Genomic DNA, 15,393 nt, shown 5'->3' with positions numbered 1-15,393 from the left:
CAGAAAACAGACAGAATATAAACATATGTCACATTAACCAAGTGCTAAAAGAACAACAAAACATTATGGCAAGAAAAAAAAAATGGGTAAAGTTTGGATTCAAATGCAATATCCCAAAGCCAAATTCCAATCAAACAAAAATTAAGCTTTGGCAACTACAAGTACATATGGATAGACACTGTCCAAATGATCCTAATTAACAGATGTTAAGGTTTTGGAAAGTACACCAGATGTTCTCATACCTATCTAATCAGAGAACATCAGTAGGAAAACATGGTGCACACATGTATTAGCGTGTGTGTGGTCCATGTGTGCGTCCTGAGAGCAGCAGGTTTCCATGCACCAGTCCTAGAGCAGCACTCTACAGCTTGTAACACAGCTGCAACTAGGCACTGTCAGACACAGGCTATTGGCGCAGAGGAACTGCAGGTCCCATCCAGTGTGATAAAGCTTCTGCCATCAAAGCAGGATAAGAATTTGACAAAAACCGCATCCTGTTATTTCACCAACTGTATTGTTCATTGCAAATAAAATCAGAAGAAAAATCCTTACTGTAAGAAAGGTTATTCTAAAACTTCATATCAAATCCTAGCTTCTAAATCTATGTTAAGAATTACTTTAACTACTTATTCTGTTTTTGTGTTGTTAGGATAAGGCTGGAATTTTAAGCATGTAGAAATTTGCCTATAAAAACAAAACAGATGTTAATTTTGGTGGAAAAAAGTAATCTAACGTTTACTATTCTTTAACTACTTCCTTCTCTTTTTTTTTTTAAGTGGAAAAGAGAGCATTTGATCTGAAGTGTATCTAGATCATTCATTTTAAGATGGTCCGTAATATTGCATTAAACCTTAAAACACACTTGCCTTATCTTACCTTCACTCTGACCCCTAAGATAAGTATGATCAAAATTTACTGAACTGTACATATACTTCTACAAAATCTGCCACTTTGAAATTAAATGCATAAAGAAAAGTTACTATTAGTGTTCTATGCCAAATCTTGTCATAACTTCACTACCTTTTTAGGGGGCGGGGGGAAAGGAGGAGTGGGGTGCTGCTTTTATTTTTAATCAATTCCTCAATCCGTTTCACCATACTGCTGCATTAGCCTTTGTGCTCCCATAACAAAGGGGCAAGAACCAGTATTACACTGTTGGAACAGAAGAACGAAAAGAAGAAGTAGGGGACTACTAATGAAGAAACATACATAAGATAGTAAGGTATCCAAAGATACGTATGAGTATTTACATAACCAAAAATTCATTTTTTAAAAACCCTCACAGTAGCTGCTAAGTGGTACATGTGATAGATCTTGCCCAGTGAAGCTTATTTTCTATCTTAAAATACATTTAATGTGAGACTCTTTAAAGCTACAAGTTAGTAGTAACATAAAGACTAGTGAGAATGAAAATCAGAGCAATCCGGGAAGATTATTTCTCCTCAAAAGACATGCACTCTTGTTGCACGGCTGGTTTTCCCCACCACCTGACAACGGCTTTTTTGCACACATGAAGATGACTACTGGGCACAGGGCTAGGAAAATTCAAAAGCAGTCAAAACAATAGACCCTAAAATCCACTCCTTTCTTATACGTGAAGGGCCTCCAGGAAAATGTACAAGGGAGGGGACTTCTGGCTGAGTCTGAGTCATGAGAAGGGTATCCTTAACTTAAAATGAGGCAAAATGGCTTCCTCCTGCTGTCCTCCAAAGTTATTTTCATTTCAAGGAATTGAAATGTATATATATTTTTGTAAAAGCATTTCATTTGTAAACACTTAATTGCAAAACATTTTCAAAATTATTTATCATTTACACATTCACAAATTCGAACTATTAAAAATTATGATTTTTTTCTTTTACATGGCATTTTATTTCAAAAAAATGATAACTAACTTGGAGCTCTCCTTCCCACCAGCCACCTGGATTCTTCTTTCTGATAAGAATCAACTGACCAGGAGCAAGAGTAAGCTGTTCTGGACCCGTTGCTGTGTAAGAGGCAATAACTTGGGCAATTTCTGTTGAAGTGGGGGAAAATAAAAAAAAAAAATAATAAAAAAAAAAGGTTAATTTGGAAAAGCTTGAACACATTCGATACAACATTGACTCTGCTATTATCACTGGCACAGTATATGAATTTTGTATTTCCTTCCATTAAATTGTTATGTATTCATATAGTTCTGTGAAAACATACGGTAATTATAAAACAGATCAGAAGTTCACAGCACTACAGGAATAAACCAGAGGTGCAGCAGCTCTAAGGGTAAGATATAAAAAAAACTGGAATAGAGAAGAAGAATAACGACCATCATTAGAGCTACGTGGCTTTTAAACTCAAGTGTTGTAATACTGTTTTCCAATAACTACATTTTTGTAGCATCAGTTTGGACTAAGCTCCCTAAGAAGAGGGGATACATGTTGATGACAATAAGATGAAGATGTTGCAGTAACAGAGGTGCAAACTAATGAAGGCCTGCAGAAAATTTCTCACCACCAGACTAGGCAAAAAAAGTTTTAAAAATGTAATAAACAGGATTTATTTTGAAATCTTTATTGCATTAACATTAATATGAAACCAGTGCCTTATTGGATCACCTACCTGCACGAATCTGACACAGAGTAACCGTGAGCTCACAATTATCTCTCTGTTAAATGAGCCAAAGATGACAATGCCGCTTACTCCATTTTGCAGTGGTTGTGAAAAGACAGATGATAACTTAGTAACCAAATTCTGGCAGGGTTAACCCATTTTTTTTTTAACCAGTCTGAAGCTTATAACCAGCTGTACGTATTTCGATGTCCTACTGATAAATTTTAAGTCAGGTTTAGCATGCCATACAATCATGTTTAGAGTTATAGAGAATATGTTTAATATTATGATTATTGGGGACCTTTTGTAAACAAAAAATGGTAGATTTGGGAACTTTTTAGCTTTTGGTAAGCTAAACCTTGTAGGCTGCTACATTTACGTAGTCCCTTTTTAGTCATGAGTTAGGAGGAATCTGTGGGGAATTTTTTTTTTTTAGCCTTAATTTAGTTGTAAAGTGTCTCAGACATCCAAACCAGCACAAAAATAGTGTTGTTACTGCTGAAAACTCCACTTCAGGATCCCAGCATGCAGTCATTCATCACTTAAGTATACTCCTTAACAGAATGATCTAGGGTTGTTTTTTTTTTAGGAGGGGATAGGGAATTTGTCGTTTTTTTTTTTTTTTTATTTTATGAAAAACCTTTCCTGGTATAGAAAATTCTGATCCTGTGTTTAAGACAAAGGAGGTTTTCACTTGGCAATGCATGAAATAAAATTGGGGACCACCAAACAGTCGATACAGGCAGTGAGTCTGACTGGTTATGGTTGTGGTCTAAGACTATCCCAGACCAAGCCCACAGCAGATCCAGTAGTACAGGATCAAAGAAATGCTTCTCAAGTGCTTCAGCACAAAGACAGCCAGCTTAATTTAAAACCTCAGCAATTACCTGATCACAATACACTGCTTAAGATTTTAGCTTTTATTTGAAAATCTTGATTTAAAAAAACCTGTATCATTAATTTTCATTTATGATTACTATTTGTATATGTTTTCAAATCTAGTCTATCCTAAAACACTAGCACTGGAAGGCTAAGCAGAGAATGGTCACACCTGCCATCAGTGTGTCCCTTTATAAAGCAGCAGAAAGCAATGTGACAGTGAGCGCGAGGTGGACTAGCAGTCAGCACAGCAACAACAGCAAAATGGACAGAGACTGAAGGGAACAAGCACAGCTTTCTCATGGGGCAGCTGTACTAAGAAAGTAACACAGTGCTGGGCACTGTCCTGCTTGGCCCTGTCTGCCAACAAGCGCCAAACTTCCTGTGGCCAAGAGAAACAGCACAGGCACTCAGTAACAACACAGCACCCACAGGCTGGGAAAGGAGAGAGGAGCCTGCTGGTAAGGCAGAGAAAGGGAGCAATCATTGACAAGGCAGTTGTAGGCAGAGGAAACCACCAAGCCAACTCCCTTGAAACAGAGGGAGCTTTTGTTGCAGGAAGAAACAACAAAGTGATTTGAAGACTGCCAGGAAAACAATCAGATTGTTTACTTAAACTTTAGAGGAAAAGGATGATTAGGAAAATTAAAAATCATGGAATCATACAACCGTTAGGGTTGGAAGGGACCTTTAAAGGCCATCTAGTCCAACCCCCGCAAGGAGTGGCAACATCTCCAACCAGATCAGGTTGCTCAGAGCCCCGTCCAACCTGGCTTTGAATGTTCCCAGGGATGGGGCATCCACCACCTCTCCGGGCAACCTGGTCCAGTGTTCTACCACCCTCATGGTGGTAGAGAAGCATTCAAGATGTAAATGAACAACATGAGGAGGACGAAGAAGCAGAGAGATACAAGCAATCTGAGGTCACTGCAAATGATGACACATGGAGAATCTCACTCAAGATAACTCAATGAGGAGAGAGAGGCACACAGAGGTGAACAGGCAGGAAAGGGTAGAACCAAACAGGTGATGAAAAAGCCATCAGCTGAGAGCTAGAGAGATGCTTTAAACCTGAATCTGGAACTTAGACAGTACACAAAATGTGAAAGCAGAAGACAGAAGAAAGAATTTCTAAGTAAAATGCAGTAGGTTATGACAGGAGTGCAGCAAGGTTTACATAGAGAAAAGCCAGCAGCAGTACAGGCTGTCCTGTACAAAGGCAAAGCAAGCAAGCTATTTGGCAGGGAACATGGCTATACTGCTAGAAAGTCTGCAAGTTGCCTACATCTGCAGGTTTTTCCACTGAATCACATTAATTCCTCAATCCTAAAGTCCTTCAGGAAGCAAAATGAACAGAAGCAAATAAACCGAGAGGGAGTTGTCAATTTTTTTTTTTTTTTAATCTGGCAAAAAACTCTCTCACTACCACAGTAATTATAACATTCAGCATATCATACTGAGAGCACAAAATCTTTTATCTTGCATCTCTCTCAGAACAAGAAATTTCTCATTTTTATCTGTAAAATGGTGATTTACAAAGCTCCAGGTATCAGATACCCTCTCTTTCACCAACCAGCAGCATAAAGAATTTTTACTGTGGACTGGGTGTTAAATAAGTTATGATATGAATTACAAGTTCAACATTTGGCTCTTGCATGCCACGGAAGCAGAAAGCTAGGCAAAACAACTCAGCAAAAAAAAAAAAAAAAAAGTTAAAAAACTGAAATAGCTTTCCTTCCAGGAAGGACTTTTTAATTTTGATTTATTTGAGTATTGAATTACTGAGAAGAGATTCAATTCAATTACAGTCTAGGCCAAAAAATGTGGCCTCTACTAAAACAGGTACCTTTAGAAAAAAAGAAATAAATGCCTTCTCACAGATATAATTGTCCTTATATTGGTGTTCAAATTCACAGAGAGCAGTTTCTTTTCCCTTGCCCTTCAATACACACTGTTACCAACTCCCACCCACTCATCCTGCTGCTTCTAGAATAAACAGGAATATTTCACCTCATTCATTACCATTTCACTTACATTGGCTGAGCACTTGCGGCTCATTTATAGCAAAAACATCCGTGAATCTCCCTGCTGAAAAATAGGCAGGATTGTTCCAAAACTGTTTTAAACTCCAAAAGCTTTTGTCAACATCCCCCCAGTCTCTACTTCACTGCAAGTTTCAATCCAGACCAGCAACTATAAAAGGCTGGTACTCCAGACTGAAGTCTTGCCATGCACCATCCTCCTACACATGGAAAAAGCAGCCAGACCTACCAGCATCTTCGCATTATTCCTACTAGGTATCACTTCTAGAGGTTTTCCAGATGTCTATTCTTGTTTGCCTCTCTCTAGCTTTCTATCTATTAACATAACTGTTTTTAATCATGCAAATGGCAGTTTTAAAAGGCAGAAGCAGTTTACTTCCAAGCCTTTCTTTCCATTGATGGATCAGTAAGATTAGACAAGAGCAGCCCATTGCTCATATGCCAAGGTAAAACAAGTCAAATGAAGTTGGAGCTGCTGCAATCTACTCTCCCCGACTCTTATACACTTACACAGTGAATCACTTCAGCAAGACAAAGCAAAACCTCCTCCTAAAACAAAATATACATATGCATGTGTGTGTGTATGGAAATAAGGCAAGATTTAGTAGATCATATCCTTGAATCACCTCACTGTGCAACTGAACAAGCCTCAGAGAAAGGGATAGAATCGAAGCATGGAGCATCCCCTAGTTTGTTTGATTCAGCTCAATGCAAAGTAATCTCTGATACAAAAGCAAGTAAATACACAGAGATAAAAAAGAGATATGTCTTCTGGAAAGTTTACAAATGCCTGCCAGTGGCAGAGAATAAACTTTTCTAATGATCTTTGGAAATACAATGGCTGTTTGGAGGGACAGCTGCTACCACCTTAAGAGTCAAGGGACCTCTTTCTAGACAAAAAAGTAATCTGCAACATGATCTCCTGCAATAAGATCAGGTTTGACAGGCAGTAAGCTACATAGCGTGGATACAAGGTATGTGCTCTTAAAAATGAGAAGCAGACACAAGAGCTCACAGAGTCTGTGTATACCATATTGTGTGGCATTCTGGGCAAAAACCACAGGGTAAGAATGCACACCACCATTTTCAGAGGCACTGGCAGGCTTGGGCATTTCCACTGGTCTGTTCAGCAATCTATCATTAAGTTTACATTCATTTTTGAGCAAGGAGATTTTTATTCTCTAGCTACACGCTATTTAGTGATTGGTGCGTGCTAGATAGAATGGTTGACAGATTATGCATTATTTTATTATAGACAACAGCTTTCATCTGTGCAAATTACTACAAAATGACCAAGAGAAAATGTAATTTATTTTCATGGAAGAGATTTTGTTGCTATTGAGCTTAAATACTAAAGAACAGATATAAGGTGCTGTCACAATATATGACTCACCAGGTTTCTTCCCTAAGCTTCCCGTTTTCCCAGCTGCTCCAGGAGCCTTGAAATAGAAAGTAAGATATATTTATTTCTCCAGTATATGAAAATTATTTACTATGCTTCACTTTAACACACTAAACAAGGACGTAAGCAAAAAAACTCTCACAGGAAGATTCTATTCTTACAGAAATCCTTACTATTTTAGATGGCAATTAAAATACAGGAATAAATATCAAGCAGTGTATGGAAGTGGATGACTAACTATAAATTTGTAGATTTCTTGCCTTGAACTTTTCTTCCTTTCATTACCAATGTAATTCCAAATTACATAGCATTCGAATTGTAAATCTGCATATCAGAATGTGAATTCTGTCAAGTTGAGTAAAAACAACAACAGACGTTTTCAACTCTACAAACAGTTGGATTGCAAATATGCCTAAAACACTAACTGGACATAATTATTTAAATACCGTCCACATTATGGTTATAAAATTTCTCATATGGCACATTGGCGCAGTCAGTGTAGTCACTGCATCTTTAGGATGAGTCATCTGAACTTTGTAGGTCATGTGCTGCAGTAGTAAAAGCCCCACCACCACTTTTGTGCACAAACAAGAGCACAGAACACTGTAGAGCAAGGTGCTATCTATCTGTAGCTGTTTCCTCTGAACCTAGCTGGGGTGAGATGAGAGATGAACATCACCATCATCCAGGCCAAGAGATTCACAAGAAAAGCCTTTGAATAGCCACAAGAAATCCAGCAAGCAGTGAAATTAGCTCAGCTCAGTTATGTACAGGAAAAAAGCAATAACTGAAAGATGAAATTTAACATGAAAAGCTTTCATAATTTACAAACTCAAAGTTCTCTTTCTGAAACCAACAAACAAAAAAAATCTTTTCCCTTGAGACCACTGGTTATTTGGGAAGAGTTTTTATTCATTTTAATGCACTCACAGGTCTACTGATTTACATGCAATCAGAGTATCCAAAATACTGTGTGGTCTCAACTCTACCCTTCAAATGCCCCCCTTCCTTAGTCCTCTTCCAATCCTTTTAGTCACCGTCTCTGTCTAGGACAGGTTCCCCTTGCCCCCTAAATAACTACTTCAGTTTCTTCCCAGTACATTGCCAGTCTTATCTTCTGCAATAAAAAGGTTTGATATGTATAACAGCAACATAACGAATCTAAAAACTGTACTTTGGTCAGAATGTTAAATAACCATAAATATCCTCTTGTCTTCAAGCAAGACTCATAACACTTCCTCTCAAGTCCCTTCAACTTCTTCTTTAGGATTCTCCTTAGAAACTTGGAGCCTACATCAAATGACCTGAAGGTTTCCACAGAATCCTAATTCCTCTGTGGTAAAGAACTGTTTCATCTTCAATATTCTCCATATTAACTTGATGCTTTCAAAACTTGGGGATTCTGTCAGAAACTAATATAGGGAGTAACTAAAAAACTAGTTAAATGACTGAGAGAACAGGGCCATTTAAAAAAAAATGTATTGGCTTTGAATGCCTCTGTAGAATAGATTATTAGATAGATCTTCAACCTGTCTTGAAGATTACATAGCTACTCCAGACACCCATGTTTTGAACACCTTTCAAAAAAAGCTACTGAAGAAGCCTGATCTTTCAGACTGAACTAGAGCACCTCACAATGCTGTATTAGTCAAGCCAATCCCATCTAATAACAGCAGAAAACCCAGCAGAGTTGGTATTGCCTACCTCACAATCTGTAACTGGTATTAGAAATTAAGAGCAGGGACTGGAGGAATTATTTTATTTTTTAAAAAATTTGGCACCAAAGGACCATACATAGATCTAGTATACCATGCTTCTCCTCGATATTTTGCAACTTACATTTTGGGAAGGATTGTGGAAAGTGGATGCTTTAAGTTAACTGATACTTGGATACTGCTATCTCAGTGCTACTTTCTTGTCATTGCAAAAGATTGATTATAGTTACTTTCTATAAGGCCAGCAAGTCTTCCTTTCTTCCCTATGTTCCTCTCTTCAGTTCTCCACCTTTCTCTACAACCACCGTGACCTAAATTAACAGAGAGTGAAATAGGAAAGCATCATGCAGAGATCAGATACAAAGACTAAAGTTTAGGTCTGGGGACAAGGAGAAGATGGTCCAGACAAAGTGACCAAGTAGGGAAGATCAAAAGGTGTGGAACCAAAGGTGACAAGCGGCACTGATACAGTAGTATCACTGAATCCTCAATTCTGTTTGAGGATTCTCTGAATCCTTGGTAAAAAGGCAAAAGACATCTAGAAAGAAGTCCTGCAGTACTTCCATAAATAACTAAATTAATAAAAACTGCATTTAAGATAGACCTAACTTCTGTCCCACACAGTAGATGGAGAAGTATTTTCTACTCTTTCTGTTGAGAGAAACACAGTGGAGAGGACATACTTCATTTTATTTCCCTTTCACACACCTGAGACACTAACTGAATTTGAGTATATTTTGTGACAAGTGATAAAGCCTCTTGAAACAGTAGAGCAGAACTTGCTTTGCTGATTTAATAAGACACAGCAGTAGACTTGCCAATTGTGTTGTACAGTAAGACCCTTAGAATCCAGATTAAATACATTCAGACTTGTTATTTTCAGAACACTTATTCAAAGTTTTATAACCAGAGGTATGTAAATATTTTTGTTTCTAAGTCCATCATATGAGCTCCATACCTTATGCAGAGGTAATTATCACCAGTCTCAAGAAAGGCAGGCTAGAATAAAAACCTATTACAGATCTGTATCCATCTACGTCAATCTAATGAAAACTCTGAGAATGGACCGTGAACCAGTCTCATTTTTTATTTGAAGAACAAAGACTTCCACTCTCTTAATAAGTTGAAACTTCAAGGAACAGGAAATAGTTTAATTTAGCAACTTGAGGCGAATGGGTAGCCTGGGACTAGGTACAGAAGAACAGAACAAAAAAAAATTTCTTCTGATGTATAAACTATTGATATTTTGAGGCTAACAATCATTTCTACAAACTATGCTTGCTGTTGAAAGATCAGCACTGCCTTAGTTTTCCTTCAGGCCTAAGTCAATAGTGCAGAACACATTCAATTTACTCTTTTAGCAACATTTTCCACAATCAGCCGGCTGTCCAAGCACAGCGGCACATCTGAAAGTTAACAGACAGCGACTATTGTGAAACCCTTTGTAAAAACTGGCTCTGTGAACAAGCTGAATAGCAAAACACTGTACGTGTAATGGCAATTACCCACTTGGAACAAGAAATATGTCCTGCGGGGCATATGAATCACTTTATGAAAATAAGCATCCCAGATATCAAGATCTCAATGAGCTCTGTGCTTTTTCCTCCCTCTCTCATCAAGATTTTATCTGAAGATGTGAGTTTCACCAGCAAAAAGGGCAACTGGAGCACTTTTTCATGAACTGCACTTAGCTATTTTAACCCCAGACAAGCTGAGATAACAGAAACATCAAATTGACCTCTAATAAAAATAGTTTACAGTACTAAACGACTATGTCAGAGTTCTCTACAAAGAAGATTTGTCAACATGCATGCCTGTGTCTCACCAGACATGACAAGCATCCAGTCCTTAAAGGTACACAAATATAACTCCGCACATCTAAATATACACTCTCAGGTTTTGAGACCAAACTCTGTTGAGAATATCTTAAGGTAAAACAAAAACAGTTCCTCCACAAAAGCTCAAAGGAAACTTAACATTAACTAACAAGAATGTAGCTGAGGTTATGTAACTAATTAGGAACTAATAAAATCTACCTATGAAACAAGCCTCACATGGTTTTAGGAGGCTGACAAGTGGAAGTTCCCACTCATCAACTTACAAACTTACAGGTAATACAGACTTAGGGCACAGTTTTATGATCACAGGATATTCCACAGGTTAGGCAATTATCTGTACACTTGTCCCTATACCTCCATGAGGCAAGCCACCATCTTTTTGATGTATGTGAAGAATTATTGGCAGGGCTGAACTATAATCCACATCCTGGACTGCAAAAAGCAGTACTTTTCTTAACCAGGTAAATTCCCTGACACAGACCCACAAACACCTCCGCTGCCACAAATGAAGGAATGTCGCACTGTGCAGAGCAGAATCAAGCTGCTAGACTTGGGGATAAAAAGTTCAGAATTCTTTGTCTGGACTCTCACTGAGCAATGTTGTCAGGGTAAACCTATAACCATGCGTAATGCCACACCTTACTACCACACAAAATTTACTTTAATTATCAAAAAGACAAGCTAGTCTGCTGTGATGGGCTCCACAGTGCTACAGCTACAGTACTTCCACTAACTGAGCCATTAAGTACTCCTCATCTAGTCTGGGACCTGAACTAAGTTTATCTGCTGCTCCATAGTCACAAAATTTGACGCAACTGAAAGGTAGGAATGAGCAAAGGAATACTCAAAACCATATACTAAACAATCTTACCTCCTTCACTATTCTCCCCCCATACTAATTCTGGTACTGACAGTTTTCTAATCCTTGCTGAGGTGATTCAGAGTACCATCTTAGAAGTATGTATGACTTCTGCTAGACTAGTTTTCTGCTCTGCTTAATGTCATGAACTGGCTTCTTGACAGGTTAGATGAAAGAAAGCGGCAGCAAAAGTGTGGCAGCTAGGTCCATACCTGTCCTCACTTGGAATGGGTTACATATGATCATTTTGTATCCGGAACAGTGTGGCCAGCAGGACTGGGGAAATGATCACTCCCCTGTACTCCGCACTGGTGAGGCCACACCTCAAATACTGTGTTCAGTTTGGGCCCCTCACTACAAGAAAGACATTGAGGTACTGGAGCGCATCCAGAGAAGGGCAACGAAGCTGGTGAGGGGTCTGGAGCACAAGTCTTGTGAGGAGCAGCTGAGGGAACTGGGGTTGCTTAGTCTGGAGAAAAGGAGACTGAGGGGAGACCTTATTGCTGTCTGCAACTACCTGAAAAGAGGTTTTAGTGAGGTGGGTGTCAGTCTCTTGTCCAAAGTAACTAGGGACAGGATGAGGGGAAATGGCCTCAAGTTGCGCCAGGGGAGGTTTAGATTGGATATTAGGCAGTATTTCTCCACCCAAACGGTTGTCAGCACTGGAACAAGCTGCCCAGGAAAGTGGTTGAGTCACAGTCCCCGGGGGTATTTAAAAGAAATGCAGATGTGGTGCTTAGGGACATGGTTTAGTGCATGACTTGGCAGTTTTAGGTTTGCAGCTGGACTTGATGATCTTAAAGTTCTTTCCAATCTAAATTATTCTATGGTTCTGTTCTATGAAGCTGCAGTCTTAATGTGCACAGAAAAGTGTACCTCGCAATAGAAAGAAACAACTAAACAAAATTGGGACTTCTCCAGTATAAGACTGATTAGTTCTCAAACGAGTAGTGCTAGGGATTTCAGAAAAAACTGTTACATGATGCAAAATATAGATTAAAATAAGTTTCTAAAAGCAATATCACAACATTATTTCTCCTAAGGACTGCAATACTAAATATCATTAACTACAGGTTTTTTTAATCCTGTCAATTTTTTTTTCAGTCCAGAGAAGATATTGAAATTTCTCTACTATCTAGAAATTTATTCTATAAAGGCTTTCTACAGGTATGTGTTTCACTGCAGGTTTTATTCTTCAGCTTTTCCACCAACAGAAATAATTTCAAGGAGTGACTTTGCTCAAACCCTTTATTACAGACATATTTTCATTGACTTGTGTCACATACACACAGAATTTAAGACTTGTGGAAAAAGCCTTACCACCTAGATTTCTAAAAATTCAGTAATCTTTATTTAGTTACTTTAAAAACCCCTATTATTCTTAAGAGATATAAACAAGAATGCCTTCTCATCAAAAGATTAGTATTGTATTCAACTATAACTAAGCTAATTCCTACTAGTAGATGAATTATCCTCTCAAAGAGATGAACAATATAAGTGAGAATACATCTTTATTTAGAATGCCTAAAAAGAAAGAAAAAAAATGAATACAGATATGTTATTTCAGATTATTCCAGGAGAAAAATCCAATGAAACAGAACCTCTATTATTCAGTCAAGAACTTTCAAATAAATATAGTGGTTAGCTAAGCTTTGTTGCAAAATCTGTTTCCCTTGACTGCAAGCAAATGACAATTGGGGAGGGTGGGGGGAAGATTACAGACTGAAATATTACTCTATATAGTGCCATTATTTTTAAAAAAAACTTAAGATACAACTCAATCCTTAAAAACTTACCTGGGAAACAAAGTAGTCATAGCTATTCTGATTCATCTCTACAAAACTGCCAAGTTAACTATTAACATATGCAAGATTCATTTTACTATATGGTCCACAAAGTTACTTACAACTATATGTTGTAAAATGCAGCTATTACTGTTTTCCCTTTCCTATCTCACATTTGGTAAAACTGTTAAATATTTTTTCTTCCCTTACAATCCACTGACTTGCAACTGTCACTACAACACGGAATAAAACGTACCTCCCCCAGCTCAATTTTGTAACATTTCAATATGTCTCTACCTCTGAATCTTTGAGTCTCACATAATTAGATGGGAAAACTCCTGATTTATCACCCAGTGTTCCTGTCCACCAGTCGCCATCTTTCTTTGTCACAAGAATCATATCACCTTGTTGGAAAGTTAGGTCTCCTTGTTCAGAACTCTCGTAAGTATACATAGCAATATACTCTGTAAGAGGGAAATAAATACAGAACATGGGAAAATGCTCAATTATTATCTGCAAATCCTAACTAATATAATGTAGTCTATCCACAGGCTAGATAGAAGACAAATTTATTAATTACTATTATTACTATTCATAGAAACCTGAATATTTAATGAATAAAATTATATTAGAATCAAATACAATCTATCAAAAGGCTGCTTCTGGGGAATATTTTTTAAAAAATAATTTGCTAGTATAATTAAAATGTACAAAAATTATTAATTTATATCAAAAATTACCCCAAAAATATGTTTCCCAATGTTTTTTGTTTTGTGCTGATGACTAGAATTTTCAGTCTTGGGAATGGAAAGTCTCAGTATCCAAATATCTGTAGATACAGTCTTCATTTTACATATGCTGTTTGGCTCCCATATACAATGAATTCTTTCATTGCTTGAAGCTGTGTGTGAAGGGCGCACATCTCATTGCATCTTATGCAACAGATGGCTGGGAAACGTTAAGACAAAGCCTCAATGTGTTCCGTTTAGTTAAAACACAGTCAACTATTTAGTATTCAAGTGCAAAAACACTACAGTAGACTGATGTTGAAAAATGCAATGCATAATTCAATCATAGAACTACAACCGACAAATTTTTATATAAATTTTTACAAAGAAGAATTTCAGACAATTCTGTAGTATTTCCTATACAACTTGATACATTCTTATTTAACTGAGCATTATCACACTTCATATGGGCAGAAAACAGATTTCTGAAGATTATGTCCTCTGCTTCTAGGACCCGTTCTGGACCTAAGATCAGATCACAATGTTTCAGGAAGACTTTCATGCATATGTAACAGAAACATTAAAGTATTCCACTGCAGCTGGCAATTGTTCTATTTGGTCTAAATCTGACCAAAAAGCTTAGCTCGCGTAAGTTCAGCAAGGATTCAAACCACAATTACTATCCTTAATGAAAGCTAAGACATGGTTTGTTTAACAACTCCAGCTGAGGAACACACACATCTGTCTGTATGCATGTACACACAAACACACACATTAAATATCATAATGTAAACTATATAATTTTTCTTAAATCTTCTAAATGCAATAGAGGATCCTAAATCCATGCTTTATTATATCTTAAAATACAATTTTTAAAGAAATGTTTTATTAAAAAGTTGTGTTCCTTTTTAATACTTTTAATCCTTTAATGGTACGAGGTATACCATACTTTACAGAAAAGATTTCACATTTCTACAATTGCTTTTCCTCAAATACATAGTGAGCAAGACTAGTTGTATCTTGAAATAACTGATTATTTCACTTTCCTTGTTACACAGATCTTTACCATTCCCTCCTTTTAATTTCTGTAGTGCTCATGCTAGTGGCAAATTAAATACATCGGTAACAAAGAGACTCATTCATTTCAAATTGTATGTAGAATTGTAGTTAAAAAACTTTTAAAGCTGTGTTGTAGAGATCATATACAAACGTTAATTCGTAACCTATATTTAGATTCACCGAGTTACTCTGATTTAAATCAACCTAGCTGACTGTACTGAAGTGGATTAAGAGTGCTCACACAGTCCATTAACACAGGTCTAACACAGCTCATGTGGAGATACTAACCTGCAGCTGCAGGTTAGTAACAGCCAAGAATGCAAGTCTTTTAAAACCCTTCAGAGGCCTGACAATTATCTGTCTGTGCCCCAGGCTCCATCTTTAAAAATGAGGGGTAGCCTTGACCATAAGGATCACAACATTCTATAACTGATTGTAATTTCTTAAATTAAGAGCTTTAATGAAACATTGGAAATGAGCTTTGGGTGAAATTGAGAC

The 15,393-nt window shown here is 37.3% G+C and overlaps 1 protein-coding gene across 3 annotated transcripts in view; it reads right to left on the bottom strand.

Annotated features, from left to right (window-relative positions):
- ITSN1 (intersectin 1) overlaps positions 1–15,393 on the bottom strand; it is a 138,885-nt gene that overhangs the window by 26,911 nt on the left and 96,581 nt on the right. For all 3 annotated transcript variants that reach the window (XM_086764962.1, XM_086764955.1, XM_086764972.1), the window contains 3 exons: positions 13,406–13,572; positions 6,904–6,949; positions 1,896–2,017 (listed from right to left, as the gene is read on the bottom strand). In XM_086764962.1, coding sequence (XP_086621088.1) covers positions 1,896–2,017; positions 6,904–6,949; positions 13,406–13,572 — 335 coding nt within the window. The remainder of the gene's footprint in view (positions 1–1,895; positions 2,018–6,903; positions 6,950–13,405; positions 13,573–15,393) is intronic.

Source organism: Chlamydotis macqueenii, chromosome 1 (genome assembly GCF_036417535.1).
Source record: "Chlamydotis macqueenii isolate bChlMac1 chromosome 1, bChlMac1.mat, whole genome shotgun sequence".
NCBI lineage: Eukaryota > Metazoa > Chordata > Aves > Otidiformes > Otididae > Chlamydotis > Chlamydotis macqueenii.
This window is presented reverse-complemented; position numbering and strand designations above follow the sequence as displayed.